General features: G+C 38.4%; 1 protein-coding gene across 4 annotated transcripts in view; it reads right to left on the bottom strand.

Annotated features, from left to right (window-relative positions):
• Positions 1-1,776: 1,776 nt before the first annotated feature.
• The window catches only part of GOSR1 (golgi SNAP receptor complex member 1), a 39,854-nt gene continuing 16,650 nt past the window's right edge, over positions 1,777-24,980 (bottom strand). For all 4 annotated transcript variants that reach the window (XM_012449285.2, XM_012449286.2, XM_012449288.2 and 1 more), the window contains exons 7-9: positions 11,139-11,168; positions 7,404-7,486; positions 1,777-3,726 (exon numbers count right to left, since the gene is read on the bottom strand). In XM_012449285.2, coding sequence (XP_012304708.1) covers positions 3,602-3,726; positions 7,404-7,486; positions 11,139-11,168 — 238 coding nt within the window. In that variant the 3' untranslated portion in view covers positions 1,777-3,601. The remainder of the gene's footprint in view (positions 3,727-7,403; positions 7,487-11,138; positions 11,169-24,980) is intronic.

Genomic DNA, 24,980 nt, shown 5'->3' with positions numbered 1-24,980 from the left:
TCTCTGAGCAGAATCCATTTGTTCTTTAGTTACATTCGCCAGTGTAACACTAGACACGGCCAGTTATCCCCAACGACTTAATCTTGCAAGTTAGAAAACTCAATCCATTTCCAAAAATCATATCTGACAAACAATCAAACATGAGGTATTAGAAACCAAAAGGCTAGTCCAGTTCTCTTAGAGTTATTTTCATCAGGTTGAGATCATTAACAGTGAAACAGAAAATTAATAGTTGAATGCAAACCCAAGGTGCCTGAATTCCATAGAACTCAAGAGCCACTGCATCAAAAGGCTCAGTAAGTATCTTTGTCTATTCAGATGTATTCACATCCAGGATGAAAGAGCTAAAGTAAGTAGTATTTGGCTCCAGGTGTAAGGACTGCCCTCATGGTATCTCCTCTCATCACCTGTCTCCATTCTCAGGTGTTTTCTTCCATTCCTGACCTGAGTACCAGGCAGTATGGAAAAAGGCAGGAGAATCATAGAGAAGGAAAACCCCTAACACAAGAGAAAGAAAAGGTGAGCAGTGCAGGTTACAGGGAGTCCTCCAGCATCATTAATAGGAATTGATAAGAATGTAGAGATTGCCAGGATAGATATGCTAAAGCACTTGGATCTAAGTTTGAATTTGAATAATGAATTTATTAAACATTTTTACTAAAGTCAACAGTACACATTAAAACAAAACATCAGAAATACATCTTCTGGAATTTCCTGCCCTTTTTGTTACCATGTTTTTGTTTTTTTTTTGAAATGGGGTCTCACTCTGTCATCTAGGCTGGAGTGCAGTGGCGTGATCATGGCTCACCACAGGCTTGAACTTCTGGGCTCAAGTGATCCTCCAGCCTCAGCTTCAATAGCTGTGAGCTAGGACCACAGGCACTCACCACCACACCAGGTTTATCTTTTTATTTTTTTTAGGGACAGAGTCTTGCTACATTGCCCAGGCTGGTCTCAAACTCCTGGCCTCAAACGATCTGCCAGCCTTGGCCTCCCAAAGTGTTGAGATTACAGGCATGAGCCACTGCACCAGCCCTATTGTCATGGTTTTTCATATTTTTTCAGTGAAATGAAAAGTTTTGAGTGGTTACTTAAAAGGAGCAAAAAGGAAAAGATTCGTAATAGTAAGACAATAGTTGAGGGCGCATAACTTCCCCTAAGAGGCAACATTTGGAGCCAGAGGCAGAAATTCCTTCTGACCTCCTGGCTGTGACTAGCATTAACAAGTAACTAACTGTTAGTCTCCAAATCTGTCAACTGGTCCACAAGGAGGACAGCAAAAAAGGAGAGAGAGCCAAGGTGGTTGAACGAAAAAGTTAAATGACATGGAGCTGAAAGAGCTTAAATCCCTTCATGGGATCCACACGGAGCCCCTTCCTGTGAACACACACCTCTACTCCCTTGCTGGAGGTTTCTTTCTGCAAAGGAATCCTAAGAGGAAAAAGCACTGGCCTAGCTGTCTACATGTGGCCCTGGGTCACCTCACTACGGGCTGCAGCACGGGGAGGTTAGTCAGACCTATCTGACACCAACATCTATACCAAGCCTTTTAACTTCCTTGGAAGAACTGGTTTCTTTATTTACATAAAGAAAATAACCGACATAATTCCATCACTTCACATAAGCAAAACCCTAATGGAAAGGCCCATCAGCCATCAACATGGTGTGTTTGCTTGGCTGCAGTGAGCTAGACTAGCTTGTGTCCTAGTTTACTCTCACACAGTATCAGCTTTAATAAATGCACCAAAGAATCAGACCAGTAAAAAGGACTGGTAGTATAATTAAATAAATAACTTTATTTATGATACTTCAGATTTTATAAATGCCAACTACATAGCAAGCAAAGTCCCATAAATTCTAACCGAGACACAACCACCAATCAAGGCCCTTTGAAAAACCAAAGATAATAAAGTGTCAGGGGAGAAAAGCTTTTGTTCTCCCAACAGAGAATTTAACCAATGAACTTTCTTCCCTGATCCTTTAAGGTACACAAAGGGAAAACGTAACTTTCTTTTAAGGGTACCCTGAATCAATGAACAGTCAACCAACCCATATTTAGAAAAATAAACCCCATAGTTAAGAAAAATATATCAAATGCCCTTCACACCCATAATGTAACAAAACTTTGACACCAGAATGAAAAACCTCTCAGTCTCTGTACCAAACCAGGTGTTAGCCCACCATTAGCAAGTTCACCTGAATAACAGCATCTATACATCATGATGTAGCTGAGAACTATATGCCGATATCCTTTTATTCCCTGTGGCTCGGACTGAAGCCAATACTATAAATACCACAGTGAATTCCAATGGTGAAGAGCAGCAGTGTAGATGTTGGAAATCTACAAACCAGGTGGCAGTTCAGTAAGACAACTCATGAATTTACAGAAACTAAGAAATAGTTAACTCAAAAGAATTCTGGTGGCTGGTTTAAAATCTGTCACTGTCCACGGATGGTAACAGAAGACAGGTGCAGAGAGAGGCAGATTCTGCCACATGCACCCTCAACAGTGAAACCATTCTCTGGATGTTTGGAAATGGTAAACAGATTTGGAATGAACAGATTTTCACAGAACACAGAATTCCTGGTACATCAGGCAGCAGTTCTTAAACTTTTGCCCATACATTGTGGAGCATTTACAAATGGAATTATCTGAACAGTGAGCCCTCAATACCTTTTTCTATGTGGCTTTGAACAGATCACATTAGAAATGGAGCAGTCCCTTTCCTCAGTTCCCAGTGTCAATCCTGGTCTGATGAGAACAGTGGGGACAATGACAGACCCTGGTGATTGTTTTCGTCTATCACAGTGGAACTGAGATTTCGCCTCCTTTCAGTGGAAAATATCAATCCGAAGGAAAAGTGTTTTAAAAAAAAAACGGAAACAGTGACTGGTGCCTTAAATAAAAGACTGTCATTCTTGATGTTTTTCCAGCAATAGAGTTAACCCCACTGTACTCATAATTTAAAAGAAAAAAAAGAGACAGTTTTGCAGTGTTCTCCATTTCAGACAACCTCAAACATGCTGAAGTTGGTCCATCAGCATCTCAAACAATCAATGAAAAACAGAATTTTCCTCAAATATCAACAGAGTTGAGGAGACAGAGTAGAAATCTATAGCACAGATTATCAAGAAAGAACTTGTGATTTCTCATCATGAGTGTAAAATAAGAGGACAAGAATTATTTTTATTCACAATCCAATCTGGTGGGTAAAAGAAAAGCAGTCTTTGGATGTAGAAAACCTGGTTTTCTGAAGAGCCCAGCTGTAAGACCTGGCTTGTCATCAGGTTTCAACACTATCACGGAAACAAAGAAAACTCTGTTTTTGATTGGTTTACTTGCCTCCTAGGGAGACAAAAGCAACTGAAAACCTTTTTGTTTTTTTAATTAAAAACAGAAAAATATGTTAGAAAAGACAGCACAGAAAAACTGTGGCTTCAGCTCAACCTGACCATGTCACAGAGTCCATCACTGTCAGTCTTGCATTCATCCTGCCCGTCAGGCTAATTACCAAGACAGTCAACTTCTTGCTCCGATGTTTCCTTATTCCAGACCAGGGCGTGAAAGTGGTGGTGGTCAAGAGTCCCTGCAGATGTCCCATCAATGGAACGCATACAGGAGCAACAGGATGGTACAGATCCCAATAACACCCCCCAGGATGAGAGAGTCCCGCCGCTTCCTCAGGTTGATCCTCTGAATCAGGCTGTTCACAGCAGGAAAACGATCTTTGGGAAATCTTTATTAAGGTCATATTTGGAATAAGCCTCTCTGGTGAAAAGTCACAGGAATCACAAAAATAGAGATTAGTGGTGTCCAGAAATGGTTAGTGATAGGAAGACAGGGGGAAGAAACTCACACCAGGGGAGTCTTTAGCAGATGCACTCACCCAAACCAAGACTGCCCTGCAGCTCAAGGCCCCTAACAAATACCAATCTCCCAGTCTTGTGTGTAACACAAATAAGAATAATGAAAAGGAAAAACAGGGAGAGAGAGAGGGAAAAGAAAATGATGACTGTGCCCATGCACTGAGGGCTTACTGCCAGGCTTCGGGCCAGGGTGGGAGCCCACATGGCCAGGAATGAACTCTGGCAGAGGCACAGGCACAGCCAGCTACCGTCGCCACTGCCACCCCATTTCCCTCCCTTTCCTTATTTTCCTTCTCTTTCTCTTTTCCCCTTCTCTCAGGAGACTGCAGAGTTCTGCCTGAGAGTTTGAAGAAATACCTGATCCTTTCCTGCCTTGGAGTCAGGCAATTCGTGGGAACCAACTCTAGGGTCTGTATAATTGGGCACTGGTGAATTATTAAAATTTTGAAAGTTACTTCGCAGCAGAAGGCAGGATACACAGGAGGAAAGTGGACTAAACTGCTTTAGCTGTCCTATTTGGGGACATAAAAATATTTAAATATTTTTGATTTTAGGGGTTTTATAGTAGTCACATCTGTATTTTACCTAGTATTTCCAGATATCTTTATGTCTTACTTGTTTTATGCTATAGACCAAAGTGCCTGTGTGGTTTCATGTATCTGGCAATGGTTTCTGACAATATACCTACAGGTACATCCTCTTTGTTAATAGAAGCATTATAGCAAGTTCAGGAAAAGCAACCACAAAAACCACCTGAGGGTTCCGGAGAGCTGGAACCACCCCTGCTCCTTGTGGGTCCGCCCTGCATTTTCCTGTAGTGAAAGTACTCTCACCAGAGCCTAGGCAGATTTGTATACTTGTATATTCTACATAGTGTATAAGTAGAACCATGTGTTCTTCTAATCTTGAATTTCCCTTTATGTCTAGAATGGAGCTTTATATACTGTAGCCATTAGTGTGTTTTTGAATTTCTGAATTAAAAAAAAAAAAAACAGTACAATGTGCAGAAACAGTTTTTAAAATGTAGAACAGGAAGCATGTATTGAAGTAATGGCAAAAAACTTCCACAAAGTAAAATCTCATATAGAGAAAACGCTTAATATTTTCTTGCTTAATAAAAGGATAACGAATCCACTGAAATGCAATTATTTGGCATCAGGAAACCCTCTTTTTCAGTCTATAATAATTGAGTTCAGTCCATGAAACAGGGCAGGGCTGACCTCTTCCGCGGCCATACATACAAACCCAGGATTTGCCAGTAAGAATATTCTCTCCCCTCGGCCAGTGACTGAGTCAGGAATGGGTAGTAACTCATGCTGGGCAACCATAGCTCTCTTGCGAACAGTTGTGACAACTGTTAGAAGACACCCTTTCTCTGAGGGGATTTTTGAGCCCCTATTACAGCCATCTCCATCACCCTCGGAGAAGGGCTGCCTGGAGAAAGAGGCTAACATAGAGGAAAGCTGAGATAAGTGATGGGAAAGAAAGGGAACAAAGAGAGAGGAAAGGGAGATTCTTGCTGATAAAATTTCGGCTTCTGAATCCAGCCATGCCTTAAGCCAAATTCCACCCCTGAATTCTACAGTTAGATGAACAAATTGAGTCCTTCCTTTCCTCCCTTAAGTCAGTCTTAGGTTACTGTGACTACTTCTCTTTGGGGCCCTGACTAACCCACACCCATTTTGTTTGATTTTCTTTCTTTCTTTCTTTCTTTTTTTAACACACATTCTTTTGGAATAATTGTAAATTTCCTGAGTGACTAATTTGTATGAGGCACTTTGCTAGGTTGCAGTATACTGCTTTGCCTTAAGAGAACTTAGGGTTGGGCTGGGCAGGGTGGCTCACACCTGTAATCCTAGTACTTTGGGAGGCCAAGGCTGAAGGATTGCTTGAGATTTGGAGTTCAAGACACGCCTGGTCAACATGGTGAAACCCTGTCTCTACAAAATATACAAAATATAGCCGGGCGTGGTGGCACACGTCTGTAGTCCCAGCTACTCGGAAGGCTGAGGCGGGAGGATTGCATGAACCCAGGAGTTTGGAGGTTGCAGTGAGCTGAGATTGTGCCATTGCACTCCAGCCTGGGTGGGTAACAGGGTGAGACTCTGTCTTAAAAAAAAAAAAAAAAAAAAAAAAGAGAGTGGCCGGGGCACAGTGGCGCATGCCTGTAATCCCAGCACTTTGGAAGGCTGAGGTGGGCAGAACACAAGCTCAGGAGTTCGAGACCAGCCTGGCCAATAGTCCCAGCTACTCGGGAGGCTGAGGCAGGAGAATTGCTTGAACCCAGGAGACAGAGGTTGCAGTGAGCTGAGATTGTACCACTGCACTCCAGCCTGGGTGATACAGTGACACTCCGACTCAAAAACAAAAAAAAAGTATACATGCAAAAAAAAAAAAGACAGAGAGAGAACTTAGAGAAGTGTACAGAGTAGTAGAGAAGAGGTCACGAAGAAGAGTGGTGGTAAGTTCTAATGAACAACTGAAAAAGGCTTCAGTGTTTCACATCACCAGTTATTTGACTCCCTCTTCTATTTCAAAGTTTCAAAAGTTTCACTAAATATAAACTCTTGTATTCACTAACTAGCTTTTGTTCTGGCTGGCAATAGAGTTCATAATTTAGTAAAATGAGATAATGTATATAACAGCACTCTGTAAATTTTATAGCCCTATATAAAATGTGATTTTGGACGTGCAGTTTTATACTTAGGGTGACAAGGCAAGAACAGAATTCACAAGACTGGAGAATAACAGCACACATCAGGATAGTCTTTTCCTCAGGCAAAGACACATCAAACTAAACGTGACCTTAACTTATCTAGGACTACAAGATACTCAATTTTGAAAATTCTAGGTCCCTCCCCATTTGGCAGCTGGGGAGGAAAGCTTTTTCGCCTAGAAGGCTTGTCTTTTCAGAGGTTCGGTGAATCAAATGACTCAGATTGCCAGGCTTTTCTGGTTCCCTAGTGAGTTTCTAGGAAGTATTAATAATCCTAATTTAAATTGGAAAATTGAAACGTTTTAAAGTAGAGGTTACAACAAAGTGGAGAATGTATCCCAGAATTCAACCTGTGCATAGAGTCACAAACTCTATCAGCAGCTATAGGTCATCCGCACGGATGGCTTCTTCCTTTCTCCTTCCAAACACCTGCTACTGACTTACTCTCTAAATGGGAAACATAAAAAAGAAAAGGCACATGATTTATCAGGTTTAGGTAAGAATAATGTATACTATGGAGTTTTGACATGAATTTAAAAGCTTTCTAAAATGTAAAAGAATTTGATGAATAATTTTTAAATTCACACTTACAATTTTTTTTCCTAAATCTAGTAGTATGAAACTTTTGAGATGCAGTCTTTAGGAATGGTACTAAATAGCATAAACTTTCACAAAGTAGGAATGTACAATATATTCATATTATGCAACTACTGATGGGCTCTACTGCTACTGATGATGGCAACCTGCCCCCTATAAAAGCACACACAGACACTTCTCCCCTCTACCCTCAAAACACAGACAGCAAGTTCAAAAAGGATACTGGCCAAAGTGTTCATTTTGCTGTGAATTGACTTCAACATTCCTCTCTGTGAAGTCATATTTTCTTTTGTTGCCATAGCAATGCTTCAAGGGGAAAAAGAGATGACAAATCAGCATTTAAGATGAGCCTGCCCAGATCCATCATCCCCTTAACAGTTAAAGAAAACTATAGTGAGCAACATCATCTTAGAAAGCACTGTGCCAGAAAATAAGGGGAAAAAAGAATCACTTCCCAAGCCACTGCTTTCCCACTGTGCTTTTTCCAAATGACTCCACTGTTCTCCGATATCTTTTTATACAAGGCAGTAAGCCACTTGCTATGTTTGCTTCAAAATAACAAACAAAAATAAGGCATAAACAGAAACATCACATATTACAAAAGCTTAGAGGCTAGCTACTAAAATATCCTTAATCAAGAAAAACTGTTGAAAGGGAATTATAATTATAAAAATAGAAAAGAAATATAAAATATCATAAAATATGCATATACAACCACCCCTTAATTTATTAAAAGATTATGTTCCAAAATTCTACTTGAGAACCAACAGTATGCAACATTATGCTGGATTTCCAAGACGGCTGACAAAGGTCATTAAACATGGCTAAGAGGGCTGGGTATGGTGGCTCACATCTGTAATCCCAGCACTTTGGGAGGCCAAGGTGAGAGGATCACTCGAGCCCAAAAGTTTGAGACCATCCTGGGCAACATGGCGAAATCCCATCTCTACCAAAATACAAAAATTAGCCAGACATAGTGGTGTGTGCCTGTGATCCCAGCTACTCAGGAGGCTGAGGTAAGAGGAGCAGTTGAGCCCAGAATGGGGAGGCTACAGAGAGTTGTGATCATGCCACTGTACTCTATCTAGCCTGAATAACAGAGCAAGAACCTGTCTCAAAGAAAATGAAAAAAAGAGAGTAAAAACTAAGGGAGAGGGGAAAAGTCACTTTTTGTAGGCTACAATCTCTTTCATGTGACTACCTTGATGTCCTGTTTAAAAGATCTCTGATCTCTGACTTAATATCCTATTTTCTTTTTTTGAGACAGGGTTCCACTCTGTTGCCCAACCTGGAGAGCAGTGGTGTGATCATGGCTACTGCAGCCTTGACCTCCTGGGTTTAAGCAATCCTCCCACCTCAGCCTCCTGAGTATAGGGACTATAGGGATGTGCCATCATGCCTGGCTAATTTTTTTTTTTTTTAAATTTTTAAATTATCTGTAGAGATGGGGTCTCCCTATGTTGCCCAGGCTGGTCTCAAACTCCTGGGCTCAAGCCATCCTCCTGCCTCCACCTCCCAAAGTGCTGGAGTTATAGGTGTGAGCCACCAAGCCTGGCTCTAAGTTAATATCTTTTTGCTATCACTTCTAGGCTTACTCATTTCCCATAGTCTTATCTTTCTGGACATTAGAGTCCTAGAAGGCAGGGTCAGTATCCACTTTGATATATAACACACAGGAGTGCTTTGTATATTGACATTATAAGGAGGAACAGAAAATGAAATGCTGTTGAGCAATTTTGAAATATTATTTGACACATTTTATATTCTTCATAAGAAATCATACCTAGCTTTATACTCAGTGAAACTTTTCCTGTAATGCCTATCATATTTTGAAACAAGGGAAAATACTGAAATAAAAGACCTTCTAATAACATGTTTTTTAACTAGCAAAATAACAGTAAAAATTCAATGGTTCTCAATTGTTCCTATCCTATGAGGTACCCCAAGTTTTTATACTCATATTACCAGCACTTAATTGGCCAGTTTTGAAGTGAAAGCTTAATTAAGGCAGCCTGGCCCTAGAAAACCAGGCAGAAAAAAAGGGAAATAAAGAAAAAAAAGAAAAGGGATTATTAGGAAACTTTAAGTAAAGAATTCCTGGCAAAATGTGATCAGACCTCATGTGCTGATGAAAAGGAAAAAGTTACAAGAAAGATACTTCAGTCAACATCAGGCAATTCTGTGAAAACTTTCTTCAGATGGAAGACTCAGCACATACAATTTAAACAAAAATTCAAGACACAATAATGCCTTATTGTTATAAAAGACTATAATGTATTAAGACTATTAATGATGGAAAATATTCCAATCCATTGACTAAAGACTCCATGAAGCCATACAAAATAAACAGATATTTAGGAAATGAACACTGAAATATTTAGGAGTAAAGAGGCATCGACCTATGTCACACTTTATAGAAGCTGGATAAAGGGTGGTAAAGGGTATATAGCACTTCTTTTCACTACTGAAATTTTTCTGAAACCTCAAATGATATCGAAATAAAAAAAGGATTGGTATTAATAATATGGCTACCATTACAGATTACCTAATATTAGACCAGGCATTTTCCTCACATTATCTTTAGCAGTCTTACAGGTAGATATTATCATCAATACTATGTTTTAAACAGATAAGAAAATGAAGGTTCCAAGAAGTTAAAGTAAATTATCTAAAGAACAGAGATCTAATAAATAGCACAGCCAGGTTCCAAACCAAGTCAGACTTGAAATTTTGTATTCTTTCTACAATGTAGTAAATACAGCAGTGGTTTAGATAGAGCTCTGTTTTCAGAGTTAGACTCAGACTGGAGGATCTGAATCCTTAAGGCTATTTGCTAGTTATGTGACCATGGGCAAATTACTTAATTTCTTTTTTGTTTTGGAGATAGTTCTGAATGATTTGTGTCCATCTAATAGGTTATTGAGAAAATTAAATAAAATAATGCATGCAAAGTACTTAATTTAGCAGAGGCCCAACATCCATGATAAGAATACAAATGTGGCTGGGCACAGCAGCTCACACCTGTAATCCCTGCACTTTGGGAGGCCAAGGTGGGTGGATCACCTGAGGTCAGGAGTTCAAGAGCAGCCTGGCCAACGTGGTGAAACCCCATCACTACTAAAAATACAAAAACTTAGCTGGGCATGGTAGCACGCGCCTGTAATCCCAGCTACTCAGGAGGCTGAAGCAGGAGAATCGCTTGAACCCAGGAGGCGGAGGTTGCAGTGAGCCAAGATCACTCCACCACATTCCAGCCTGGGCAACAGAGTGAGACTCCGTCCCTCCTACAAAAAAAAAAAAAAAACAAATACAAATGTTTGTTATTGTCATGTACTTTGATTTACCTTTCCTGAAAAACAATGCTTCATACATTGGTGAATTCTAGAGTACAGAGACCATACCTAGGTAATTTGCTTTTCCACTATCATAATATAGATATTTTAAAATTCATCAAACCTTGAAAACTAAGCAGTTCAAAACAACAAATAAATGTCCCTTAACTTAAGTAAGAAACTAGTTCAATGTGATTACAGATACTATGAACTATTACTGAAGTAGATTTTCTGCAGGTGCTGTAACAGAAAGTCTATATGAATGACATAAAATTTTTATCAAATTATGCTTAAAATAATTTTCCTTTAAAAAGGGAGAATAAAAAGACTGAGGTTGAAAATATTAAGTATAAATTAATTGGAAAAATTAACCTAAGTAAAACATCTTAATTAAAGTAACTATAGAAATATAATTTGGGTATCAAATATCTCTTATAAGGGAAGGACACAGTAAAGACTTCATCTTTAGTGAGGATAAGCAAACCTTAACTCTAGTTATACAGGGTTAAACCCGATCTGTTCATTAAAATGATTTTTCTTTAATTCTAAAAGAGCTGTAACATGTTCATTAAATTTACATGAAAACAAACAAAAACCAACAAAGCAAAACAAAATCTTATTCCTACCTTATTGTCTCTTCTATCAGACGATCTGAGCTGCAAATAAAAAGAAAATTCAAATTCCAGATTTACTAAATACACATTTAAAATTTGTATTTAATTTTTCTACATCTATAATTTTTAGCCATTTATGTATACAGAATCTCTAGCTTTTTGAAAGCATCCAATTCTGGACTCTAAATTTTTATTTTTATTTTTGGACAGAGTCTCACTCTGTGACCCAGGCCGGAGTGCAGTGGTGCAATCTCAGCTCACTGCAACCTCCACTTCCTGGGTTCAAGCAATTTTCCTGCCTTAGCCTTCCAAGTAGCTGGGATAACAGGTACCCACCACTATGCCTGGCTAATTTTTATATTTTTAGTAGAAATGGGGTTTCACAATATTGGCCAGGCTAGTCTCAAACTCCTGGCCTCAGGTGATCCACTCACCTTGGCCTCCCAAAGTGCTGAGATTACAGATGTGAGCCACCACAGCTGGCCTGGACTTTGAAATAAATTTAATTCACTCATATACAATATATATAATTTCCATCTTATAACAAGGCATGGTATCTCAGCACTTTGGGAGGCCAACGGAGGCTAGGAGTTCTAGACCAGCATGCCCAACATGGCGAAACCTCGTCTCTACCAAAAATACAAAAATTAGCTGGGTATGCTAATGTGTGCCTGTAGTCCCAGCTACTTGGTAGGCTGAGGCACGAGAATTGTTTGAACCCAGGGGAGTTGCAGTGAGTCAAGATCATCGTGCCACTGCACTCTAGCCCGGGCCATAGAGCAAGACTCTGTCTCAAAAAAAAACCCCAAACAAATAATTTCTATCTTACTTCTGTTAGCTTAAATCTATTTTTTCCACAGAGATACCTGATAATTAAAGTTGGAACAATTTTAATGACAGCATAAAGAAATGAAACTTTTTCTTTAATCTAGATAGTGCAAAGTCGTCACCACCATCTGTTCAGAACTTAAGAATTAGAACAAACTTGTTGAGACACAATAGGAAAATATAATTTGATGTCTATAAGTAGTAAATACTTACGCCTTAATGTTTATTCCTTTTTTGGGAAACAGTTTTGTTTTTTTTTTTTAAACTAAAACAAATCTCAGCTTACCAAACTTTAGAATTCAAGAATCTGAATAAAGATATCAAATACACCTTTCATCTGTAAATTGTTTGCCTTTATGCAACAGGTACTGCAAAGAAAGAAACAAACACAACCACTTGAGGGAGAAATTAATAGGTAAAGTTTGGTAAAGGGCCAGCTTTACAGCAGAAGTAGGAAAACAAACTTCCAGACATCCGTATCCACTTGGCATAGAGTAAGGTACACAGTAGGCACTCAAATAAATATTTGCATGTTTTTTTCCAACTACTTATTTCCAAAAGAATTTCTAAGCTCATTCTACAAGTAATAAGTCAAGGTTTCATTATAAAGTAGTGGACTAGGTAATCTAAGTTATGGCATATATTAGGGAACAAATGAGCTTTACAAAGTCATAAATACTGGCCAGGCTCAGTGGCTCACGCTTGTAACATCAGCACTTTGGGAGGCCAAGGGGGTTGGATCACAAGGTCAGCAGTTCTTGACCAGCCTGTCCAACACAATGAAACCCTGTCTCAACTAAAAAATATAAAAATTAGCTTGGTATGGTGGCGGTTGCCTGTAATCCCAGCTACTCGAGAGGCTGAGGCAGGAGAATTGATTGAACTTGGGAGGTGGAGCCGAAATCGCACCACTGCACTCCAGCCTGGGAGACAGAGCTAGATTTCAACTCAAAAAAATAAATAAATAAATAAATAAATAAATCATAAAAACCATATATAAATCCTATTATTAAAAATTTCAAAAATTACAAAGATAGTAGTGAGAAACAGACTATGTGGCTATTTAAATGCTGAATCTACCACTTATTAGTTATTTGACACAAGGCAAGTTTCTCTGTGGTCCAGTTTTCTCATCTGTAAATTGGCAATAATAATAAAACCTACTTGTTCAAATAAAGGGGTTTGTATAATGACTAGATCAGTACCTGGCACATAGTAAGTGTTAAGTATTTTTTGCTATTAGTTTCTCAATAACTACAGATTGTAAATCTAAGCATAAAACTGATATAAATTTCCAGATAAACTCACGATTCTGATGAAATCTATGATTATTAAGTATGCACTTACTCTTCTAACAAACATGTATAGAAGCACCTCTGGAGGTTACTAGGTGAGAAGGAGGCTACAAACCTGCCAAGATCTTACAATGGAGATAAACAAGACATATGCCAAAAGGCGTCTGGTGAAGTGGTCACAAGGCCACAAAAAAAGTGGGTTAACTTGGGTTAATACCTCCTTCTTCAACATAATGGTTTGGTTGACTGTCCTCATCTGGGCTACTTAGCACATTAAAGAGCATAAACATAAGCTATTCTAAAATCTAGGAAGTAAATATGAACATGAAGAATTATACAGCCCAAATCAACAAACTAGTTTTGTGCCAACAGCCTTAATGACAATAAAATAAATGAAATACACTACTAAATTAAGTGCAAAAGAGCAATTTATTAATTTGCTAATTTTGTTAATAATAAAATTCTATGAGATTGATTCTATAATTCTCTTCATTTAGAAAAACCTTGGGCCTGGAAAGCAGATTTCTCTGTACCAAATGATATGGTTTGGTAGCAGTTTGCCCCCAGCAGAGCTTCTTTCCAAAATTGGAGGAGTCAATCATCTCAAACCCCTTTGCTGGTTTATCAACTAAGTTTGTACCACTGTTCTGAATCCTTTGTTATTTCAACAATGTTTACAAAGTCTTCACCAGCAGAAGCCATCTCAAGAAACCACTTTCTTTGCTATCTATTAAAATCAACTCCTCACCTGTTCACCTTTTATCATGAGATACTACTGTTAATTCAGTCACATGAGATAAGACTGCAATCCAGTCACATCTTTCAGGCTCTGCTTTCTAACCCTTTTCTTTTCTTTTTAAGACAGAGTCTTGCTCTGTTGCCCTGGTTGGAGTGAAATGGAGTAATCTTGGCTCACTGCAGCCTTCGCCTCCTGGGTTCAAGTGATTGTCCTGCCTTAACTTCCCAAGTAGCGGGGATTAAAGGTGCACACCACCACACCCATCTAATTTTTGTATTTTTAGTAGAGATGAAGTTTCACTATGTTGGCCAGGCTGGTCTTGAACTCCTGACCTCGGGTGATCCACTCCCCTCAGCCTTCCAAAGCACTGGGATTACAGGGATTACACACTTGAGCTACTGCGTGCAGCTCAGGCTCCACTTCTAATTCTAGTTCTCTTGCTAGTTCTGCCACATCTGCAGTTACTTTCTCCACTGAAGGCCTGAACCCCTCAAAGTCATCTCAGACGGTTGAAATCAGTTTCTTCCAAATTCCTGTTAATGTTGATATTCTGACCTCCTCATGAATGTTCTTAATGGCATCTAGAATGGTGACTCCTTTTCACATCGTTTTCAATTTACTTTGCACAGATCCATCAGAAGAATCACTATCTATGGCAGCTGTAGTCTTACAAAATGTATTTCTTAAATAACAAGACTTGAAAGTCAAAAATGACTCGTTGAACCACAGGCTTCAGAATGACTGCTGTGTCAGCAGGCATGAAAACAACATTCCTTTCCTTGTACATCTCCACCACAGGTGAATTGTCAAAAAGTAGTAGTATTTTGAAATAATTCTTTTTTTTCTGAGCAGATCTCCACTTAAAATGGGCTTAAACTATTCAGTAAACCATGCTGCAAACAGATATGCTGTCTTCCAGGCTTTGTTGTTCAATTTACAGAGCATAGGCAGAGTAGACTGAGCATCATTATTAAGGGCTCTAGCATTTCTGGAAGGGTAAATAAATAATGGCTTCAATTTAAAGTCACCAGCTCTATTACCCCTACGAAGTGAGTCCGCTGTCCTTTGAAGCTTTGAAGCCAGGCAGTGACTTCTCATCTCTAGGAGGAAAGTCCTAAATGGCATCTTCTTCCACCAAAAAACTGTTTCTTCTACATTGAACATCTGTTGCTTAGTGGAGCCACCTTCATCAACGATCTTAGCTTGATCTTCTGGATAACTTGTTGCAGCTTCTCAATTAGCATTTGCTGCTTCAACCTTGCACTTTTATATTATGGAGATGACTCCTTCCTTAAACTCCATCAACCAACCTGTTAGCTTCAAACTTTTCTTCAGCGGCTTCATCATCTCTCTCAGCCTTCATAAAACTGAAGTGAGCTAGGGCCTTGCTCTTCATTAGGTTTTGCTTTAAGGGAATGTTGTGGGTGGTTTGATCTTCTATTAAACCTTTCTCCGTATCAGCAATAAGGCCGTTTTGCTTTCTTATCATTTGTGTATTCACTGGAGTAGCACTTTTAATTTCCTTCAAGAACTTTTCCTTTGTTTTCACAACTTGGCTAACTGGCACAAGAGGCCTAGCTTTCAGCTTAGGTCGACTTTCGGTAAAGGTAGTCATTTCTGTCTTTTGATTTAAAGTGAAAGTTGTGTAACTCATTCTTTCACTTGAACACTTACAGGCCACTGCAAGCTTATTAATTAGCCTAACTTCAATACTGTTGTGTATCAGGTAATAGAGAGGCCTGAGAAGGAGTGAGTTGGGAATGGATGGTGAATGGCACAGTCAGAACACACACAATTGGCAGGGCGCAGTGGCTCATGTCTGTAATCTCATCACTTTGGGAGGCTGAGGTAGGAGGATTGCTTGAGTCCCCAGGAGTCTGAGACTACCTTGGGCAACATAGTGAGTCCTTGTCTATACAAAGAAATTTAAAATTATCTGAGTACAGTGGTGCGTACCTGTAGTCCCATCTACTTGGGAGGCTGAGGTGAGAGGATTGCTTGAGCCCAAGAAGGTGGAGGTTGCAGTGAGCTGAGATCATGCCACTGCACTCCAGCCTGGGGGCAATAGAGAAAGACCCTGTCTCAAAACAAAAGAAAAAAAACCTACACATACACATTTATTAAGTTCACCCTCTTACATCAGTGAGGCTGTAAACAATTACAATACTAACATCAACTATCACTGATCACCATAACAAATATAATAATGAAAACATCTAAAATACTGTTACCAAAATATAACACAAAGACACAAAGTCAGCATATGATGTTAGAAAAATGGCACCGCAAGACTTGCTTGACACAGGGTTCCCACAAACCTTTAGTTTGTAAACAATAATATCTGCAACGTGCAATAAAGCAAAACACAATAAAACTTCGTAGGCCAGTATGTGAGATTTCTCTGTATTATTTCCTTTTTTTTTCTTTGTAGAGATGAGGTCTCACTGTCACCCAGGCTGGAGTGCAGTGGCACCATCACAGCTCACTGCATCTTTGAACTCCTGGGCTTCCAGTGATCCTGCTGCCTCAGCCCCCCAAGTAACTGGAATCACAAGCATGAGCCACCACACCCGACCTCTCTATATTTCTTACAACTGCATGCAAACCTATAATTAACTCAAAACAAAAAGTTAAACATTTATAAAGTGATCAGCGTACCAAATGACAATAACAAAAACCCAATTCCAATCTAGATTGACTATAAAGCTACATACCTTAAGTAGTATACAACTGTGAAGCAGCATTTAGAAAAACAGATAACCGGTCTGTAGAAATACATTTCTAACTAAATGAACTCAATGCATCAGCCTAGAAAGAAACGTATAATTACAAAGCCAAGCATTTCACATAAATCTTCAGAGTCAGCCAGGTACACTTCATCATTTCCATTATCTGCTTTCTATAAGATCTGATGATATGATAGCATTTCTCTTGATCTGTTCTCAACAGGTCAGAACTAAACTAGTGAATAATCTAGCCTAACTACTATAGTTAGAAAATAAACTCATTCTGATTTGTACTCAGTGTTCCTGAGGAACTGGAGTTGAAATGGATGATGAGGAACAACTTTCTGTGTCATTACATATAAATAAAATTCTTTGAAGTTGTTTGTAGCACACAGATAGAATCCTTGTTCTATGTAATGAGTACTCGCTTTTAGTACTCACTATGTAATGAGTACATACGTTTTAGATATTTTGACCAACTTTAATCAGATTTTACATGTAATAAACCATTTTCTATTTACATGAATCAAATAAAGGTCTTGTAAAGCAAACATGCCCCCATTTATTTCCCACTTTCTGCACAAAATTGGATTTTCATAGGTTTTCTTAAAAAGATAAATGGTCACTGAAATTGGTCAATTTATATATTTGAGACTTACAACTGTTCTCAAATTATAGTAATTTTATAGCAATACTGGAACTGTAAGTCAAAGAAAACAATGTTTGCTGGATTCACTTGAAAATGAAATCAACTGGCCAGGTGCAATGGCTCGCACCTATAATCCCAGCACTTTGGGAGGCTAAGGCGAGTGGATCACCTGAGGTCAGAAGTTTGAGACCAGGCTGGCCAACATGGTAAAACGTCGTTTCTACTAAAAATACAAAAATTAGTTTGGCATGGTGGTAAGCGCCTGTAATCCCAGCTACTCAGGAGGCTGAGGCAGGAGAATCCTTGAGCCCGGAAGGCAGAGGTTGCAGTGAGCCCAAATCTCACCATTGCACCCCAGCCTGGGCGACAGAGTGAGACTCTCTCTCAAAATAAATAAATAAATAAATAACAAAAATTATAATCCCAAATATTCTACCCTATAGAGGAAGGGGTTTTTCTTCCCTTTAAGTCCCCTTACACATTAGTTATCTTTCTTTTATCAAGTTTTAAAATATCCTCTAAAGCTTATTTCAAAATACACATGAGTCCGCAGGAGTCTTCCTCACAGAAGGGATCTGTAATTAATAGGAAGACAATGCTGACACTAGCTTAACCACGCATTCAGCACACCACAGTTACAGTGCGTCACACAGGAATTCCACACACATTCCCTACCCACTGTCATCCTTAGTTTACACAGTGGCATCAACAGAGAAAAGCCAGTGATTCCTAAATGTCTTCTCAAATTGCCCAGCCTCCAGGTCCTTACTCATTTGGCTAAGACCAGATAAAGCAAACAAACACCATTCATTAAAACGCATCCTCGACAGTGTAGACACAACAGAGTTTGTCCATAAAGATGGCATCATCTGGTTAAAATTAAATTTAAACATATTTTCCTTTAGGGTCTAAAATATATAATCAAGTAGAATAATCCTTCTTTGGCGAGTACTTGATAACAGCCCAGAGGTGTTCTATAAAGTCATCTAGAGTCTGTAATTAAGACAAATTTCTGTTTGTCTCAAGACCAATTTAAACTAGCTGAAAACAATAAGCTACATTTCATTACCAGTTACCGTCCTGAGGAATCACTAAAGCCATATCTAAGTAATTCTCTTTTTAAAAAACTATTTCCCCAGAGTGCACACTGCAGTGGCACACATTTCAAGAGCAAACGTGATTTCAAGCATGTATCTTAAAACAATTTAACACAATGTAAGAACTTGGCAAAATCACTTAGATAATATCTTCCTCTTTTAAAATGGTAGGAAAGTAACTAATAAGCAAATAAGCAACAAAAAGAGAAAACAAATAAGCAGGTACATAATAAATAATGAATGATAAGTAAAAGTTTAAAAATTGATCCCTTTGTAAGCCACAATAATTGATGAGGTTTTCACGTTTACATCAAGCATTGTGGTGATGCAGTCTTTCACTTACAGTTAACCAGAGAGATCCTTAATGTCTGTGTCTTATTGCTACATTTCTTAATCTCTTCAATTATGTTAAGTAAATATAATTAAGCTGGAGTAGAATACATATATACTGTTATAGTGCTAAGAGCTTTTTATTTTACAGAGAACATTTGGAAAATACAAGAAAACAAAGATGAAGGTAGAAACCAGCTGTAACCTCGCTTCCATTAACATTGATATGGTGGCATATTTCCTTTCAGTATGGGTAGATGAAGGAATATCTTTATTTGCTTTTTTCATGGGTTGTTTAACACAAACATTTTTGAAATCACAGCAAGTTACCGGGAGACAGAAAGTGAAGCGCTTGACAGACTCAGATCCTACTCAGTTCAAGGAGAAAATAAAAAATAAAAGCTAAGCCATTAGCAGTGAGATCCTGGAAAATCGCTTCTTCCTTTTTAAAAAATGAATACAACTATTTTAGAGAAATTTTCGACATATGGAAACATTCAGTAGAAAGTACAGATTATATACTCATTCTCCTCCACCTGTGATTACCTCTGCCTTAGTGTGGCACACGTGTTACAACTGATGACCCAATACTGATACATTACTAACTAAATGCCATGCTTCAGAGTTGACTCTTCGCACTGCACAGTTGTGGGGGTTTTGTCATGGATCCATCCTTATCATACAGAATAGTTTTACTGCCCTAAGTAGCCTGTGCTTCGTCTAGTCATTTTTCCTCCCTTTCCCATCCTGAACCCCTGAGAACTGCTTATCTTTTTACTGTCTCTATAGTTTTGCCTCGTCCAGAATGTCATATAGTTAAAATTATACAGTATGTAGCCTTCAGAGACTGGCTTTTTTTTTTTTTGTATTTTAGGTTTTGGGGTACATGTGAAGAACATGCAAAACTGTTGCATAGGTACACACGTGGCAGTGCGATTTGCTGCCTTCCTCCCCTTCACCTATATCTGGCATTTCTCCCCATGCTATCTCTCCCCACCTCCCCACCCCCGGCTGTTCCTCCCCTCTTTCCCCCCAACAGAGCCCAGTGTGTAGTGCTCCCCTCCCTGTGTCCGTGTATTCTCATTGTTCAACACCTGCCTATGAGTGAGAACATGTGGTGTTTGATTTTCTGTTCTTGTGTCAGTTTGCTGAGAATGATGGTTTCCAGGTTCATCCATGTCCCTACAAAGGACACGAACTCATCGTTTTTGATGGCTGACTGGCTTCTTTTATGCATTTAAAGCTCCCCCATGTCTTTTCCGGGTTTGACAGCTCATTTCTTTGTATCGCTGAATAATATTCCACTGCATGGATGTATCATCATTTGTTTATCCATTCACTTATTTGAAGACATCTTGATTGCTTCCAACTTTTGACAATTATGAATAAAGCTGCTGTAAAACATTCACGTAGAGCTTTTTGTGTAGATGTAAATTTTCAACTCATTTAGGTAAATCACTAGGAGCATGACTGCTAGAATGTATGGTAAGACCATATTTAGCTTTTTAAGAAAACTGCCAAACTGTCTTCCAATGTGGCTGTACCATTTTGCATTCCCAACAGCAATGAGCGAGAGTTCCTGTTATTCCACGTCCTTCAGTGTTCCTTTTAATGTTGTCAATGTTTTGGATTTTAGCCATTCTAATAGTTGTGTAGTGGTGTCTCACTGTTGTTTTAATTTGCAGTACCCTAATGATACTTAATGATGTTAAATATCTTTTCACATGCTTAATTTACTGTCTGTATATCTTCTTTGATTAAGATGTCTGTTCAGATCTTTTGTCCACTTTAAATTGTTGAATTTTAAGAGTTCATTGTATATTTTCATACGAGACCTTGTTCCTGGATTGAAAGATTTATGGTTGTTAAGATGGCATTTCTCCCCAAATGGACCTCTAGATTCAACATAATCTTATTTAAAATTTCAGCAGGCTTTTAAACAATCTGATATTAACATTTATATGGAAATGCAAAGGACCCAGAGGAGTCAAAATAACATTGAAGATATAGAATAAAGTTGGAAGACTTACACACTACCTAGTTTCAAAATTTATTATATAGCTACAGTAATCAAAACAGAGTGCAACTGGCATAAGGATGGACCTATACGTCAATGGGACAAAGTTCAGAAATAAACAAGAATTAATTCCAATTAATTCTCTATAAAGATGTTAACATCTTTAAACAGATGCAACAGAGGAAAGGAGTCTTTTCAACAAATGGTACTGAAACAATCAGATATTCATAAATAAACTCCGACCCTTATCTTACACCCCACACAAATGTGAAGTCAAAGTGGATTATAAACCTAATGTTAAAGCTAAAACCGTATGACATTGGCTGCAGGTTTAAAAACAGACAAACAAACAAGCTGAAACTAAAACTCCTAAGAGAAAACAAAAGACAAAAATTTGTAACCCTAGGATAGCCAAGATTTCTTAAATAGGCCAAAAATACATGAATCAGAAAGCAAAAACTGATCAACTAGACTTCATCAAAATTAAAAACCTCTGCTCTTTTGAAAGTTGCCAGATGAAAATGAAAAGGAAGTCACAGGCTCAAAGAAAATACTTGCAAAACCTTTATCTGACAAAGCAATTATGTCCAGAGTACAGAAAGAAGCCTTACAATGCAACAGAAAAAGAGAGACCCACAAAAAAAGGCAAAAGACTTGAACAAACACCCCTTACTGAAGAAGATATACAAATATCACAACAATCTGTGAGTTGTGAATAATAAAAAAAATACACGAATGGCTAATAAGCAGTTGAAGGAATGCTAAACATCATCAGTCCTTAGAGAAATGTGAATCAAAACCACAATGAAAAACCATTACATTTCTACTAAAATGGCTACAATAGAATGGCATGTTGGCAAGGACTTAAAGCAATTTGAACTGTCACATACGACTGACAGGAATGCAAAAATGGTACAACCACTTTGGAAAATCTTGACACTTTCTTATAAATTGGAACATAAACTTACCATACAACTCAACAATACAACTCCTAGTATTTACTCAAGAGGAATGGGAACATAGGACCACACAAAGTTCTCTTTATGAACATTCATAATAATTTTGTTTGTAACAGTCAAAAACCAAAAATAACCCAAATGTGCAAACCAATAGTTGAATGGATAAAGAAATTGTGGTGTATCATGCAATGGAAATTATTCAGCTATAGAAAGAAATCAAATACTGACACTTAAGAAAAAGAATGAATCTAGAAACACTATGGTTGCTGGGCGCGGTGGCTCACGCCTGTAATCCCAGCATTTTGGGAGGCCGAGGTGGGCAGATCACCTGAGGTCCAGAGTTTGAGGCCAGCCTGACCAACAGGGGGAAACCTCATCTCTACTAAAAATACAAAATTAGCCAGGCATTTGTGGTGGTGCATGCCTGTAATCCCAGCTACTCGGGAGGCTGAGACAGGAGAATTGCTTACACCCGGAGGCAGAGGTTGCGGTGAGCAGAGACTGGCCATGCCCTCCAGCCTGGGTAACAAGAGCAAGACTCCATCTCAAAAAAAAAAAAAAGAAGAAAAGAAAGGAAAGAAAGAAACACTATGCCAAGTGAAATAAGTGCAAATATGAATTCATTTGTATAAAATTCTGGAAAAGGTAAAACTAATCTATAATGATAGAAAGCCAGTAAGCAGCTGCCCAGGACTGGGGGACAGGGACTGATTCCAAAGGGGCATAAGGAACTTTCTTGGGGTGATAGAAATGTTCTCTATCTTGACTGTGGTGGCAGTTAAAAGAGTCTATATATTTTTAAAACATACCAAACTCTAAACTTAAAATGAATGCATTTTTACTATAAGTAAATCCTACCTCAGTAAATCTGTTTTATGAGGAAAGAGAATGGTTGCATCAGGTTGACCCACGTGACCCTCAGAGCCCCACACTGTTTTCTTTTGATTTTAAAATGAATAACATTTTAAAATATATCCATTTAATAATTTATCAGGAATGATATGGATTTAAGAAGAGAAGGCAGGAAGGCATGATCATAAGGTTTGAGTTTTAACTTTCCAATCTTTTTCTATCTCTACTTGGTGAACACCTACTCATTCCTCAAGAACCAAATCAAATGTTTTATTTCTATAAAGCCCTTTCAGAAGCTTCAGCAGATTCATAACTCCCTTTTATGTGCTCCTCTAGTACTATGTCCATATCTTAATAAAGCACTTATTACTTTTCACCGTAACTATTGATTCATGTTTCTTTTCTGCTCCCCACCCCACCCTGGCTGAGCTCATGAAGGCAGGGATGATGCCACCATGCTTTACTCAACTTCTCTATCTCCAGCACCCAAACAATACTTTCCACATCATAGATGCTCAACAAATGCTTGTTAAAACAACCAAAACTGGTACCCACAAATTACATGTGCATCTAGATAGCACATGAAGAAACAGGTGGAATGCAACTGAAATGTTATTGTCTCCACCAAAAAAAAGAGAAGGTTTTGAATAAATATTCATTATGCTGATAAATAGTAAGACTAATAAGAGTGATTTAAAAATAATTTGAGTTTTTTTTTTTTGAGACATAGTCTTGCTCTGTCACCCACAGTGACGTGCAGTGGTATGATCTCAGCTCACTGTAACTTCCACCTCCCAGGTTTCTGCCTGGAGTACTGTGTTTAAAAGGACTGCTAGGCCACATCTGGAGGCACTCAGGAAGAAAACAAAGAAGTGAGAAAGGTTAAGTGGAGAACCAGTAAAGTGTAGTGCCACAGTAGCCTAGGGTTTCAAGGAAAGGAGATTATAATGTTAAGTCAGGGAGAGTACTAAGCCCTTGTTTTCAGTCTCAGCAACTCCTCAAATTCATCAGAAGCTCTTATTCCATTCAGTATCATCCTGTCTCAGTTTCTCTCTGTATAGAATTGGCACACACACTGGCCAGGCACAGTGGCTCACACCTGTAATCCCAGAACTTTGGGAAGCTGAGGCAGGTGGATGGCCTGAGATCAGGAGTTTGAGACCAGCCTGGTCAACATAGAGAAACCCTCTTTCTACTAAAAATACAAAAATTAGCCGGGTGTGGTGGCATGCATCTGTAATCCTAGCTATTCGGGAGGCTGAGGCAGGGGAACCACTTGAGCCTGGGAGGTGGAGGCTGTGGCGAGTGGAGATCGCAACACTGCACTTCAGTCTGGGTGACAGAGTGAGACTCTGTCTCAAAAAAAAAAAAAAAAAAAAGAACTGGTACACACAAACTTATTCACAAGAATGTTGAAAGAAATGCATATAAAGTATATTATATAATAAAGTATATTATATGTAAAATTGAGACTCTATACTTTGATCAAACAAAAATGGAAAAATATCTTTTGAATTCCATCTTCTCATTTTTATAACCCTAAACAAATTATTAAAGATGTGTATACTTGAATTGCTTCATTTTCCTGTAAAATGAATCATATTAAACTCCTCAAGGATTTACTTTGAATAATTAAAGCAAATGCAAAACTTTCTGCAAAATTCATACAAAAGTTTGAATACGTGACGTGTTATGAAGTCACAAAATAAACAATATTCGTGTATTTAATAACTAGCAGTCTCTTCTCAGCATTGAATCATTCTTTTCAAAGGAAACTATTGCACTCCTATTTCATTATGAGGCAATAAATATAGAGACACTGATGCAATTTAATTTAATCTATATTTTGTGCTATAAGAATATGCTATCCCCTAAATTACTGTGTTCCCCAAGAATAGATTAATATAATTTGGGATGCAAAATTTTTTTTATGGTGGTCTTTATCCAACACAAAAAGAACCACATCAAAGCTATAAATACTACAAACTAAACATGCTCTAGAAGAGACTGCCCCCTTGTGTGTATCAATAACGTCCAACAGATTCAGAAAACTAGTTCCACCACTGGGAGCACCCAGGCTTCTAAAAAGGTCTGGATCTTTCTGTGTTTTGATTTCAACCGCTTATGTTTTAAGTAGTGACCTTTAAAGAAAAATAAATTCAACTGTATGTTAAGCTCCTAAGACATGACTAATTTATGACATTCAGTAGCAAATATCAACATGATTCCTAACACTTAACTATCATGGATACAAGCTGCTCAAGTGCTTATAGGCTAAGTCCACAGAGATGAGTAATTTTCTGATCCTTAATTCTACAACAAAATACAAAGCCAAGAGCAAAGAAACCTGTACATTTCAGAG

The sequence above is a fragment of the Aotus nancymaae genome, unplaced genomic scaffold (genome assembly GCF_030222135.1).
Source record: "Aotus nancymaae isolate 86718 unplaced genomic scaffold, 86718_ANA_hifiasm-v0.15.2.pri h1tg000072l, whole genome shotgun sequence".
Classification (NCBI taxonomy): domain Eukaryota; kingdom Metazoa; phylum Chordata; class Mammalia; order Primates; family Aotidae; genus Aotus; species Aotus nancymaae.
Note: the sequence above shows the minus strand (reverse complement) of the source record. Positions and strands in the feature narration are given on the sequence as shown.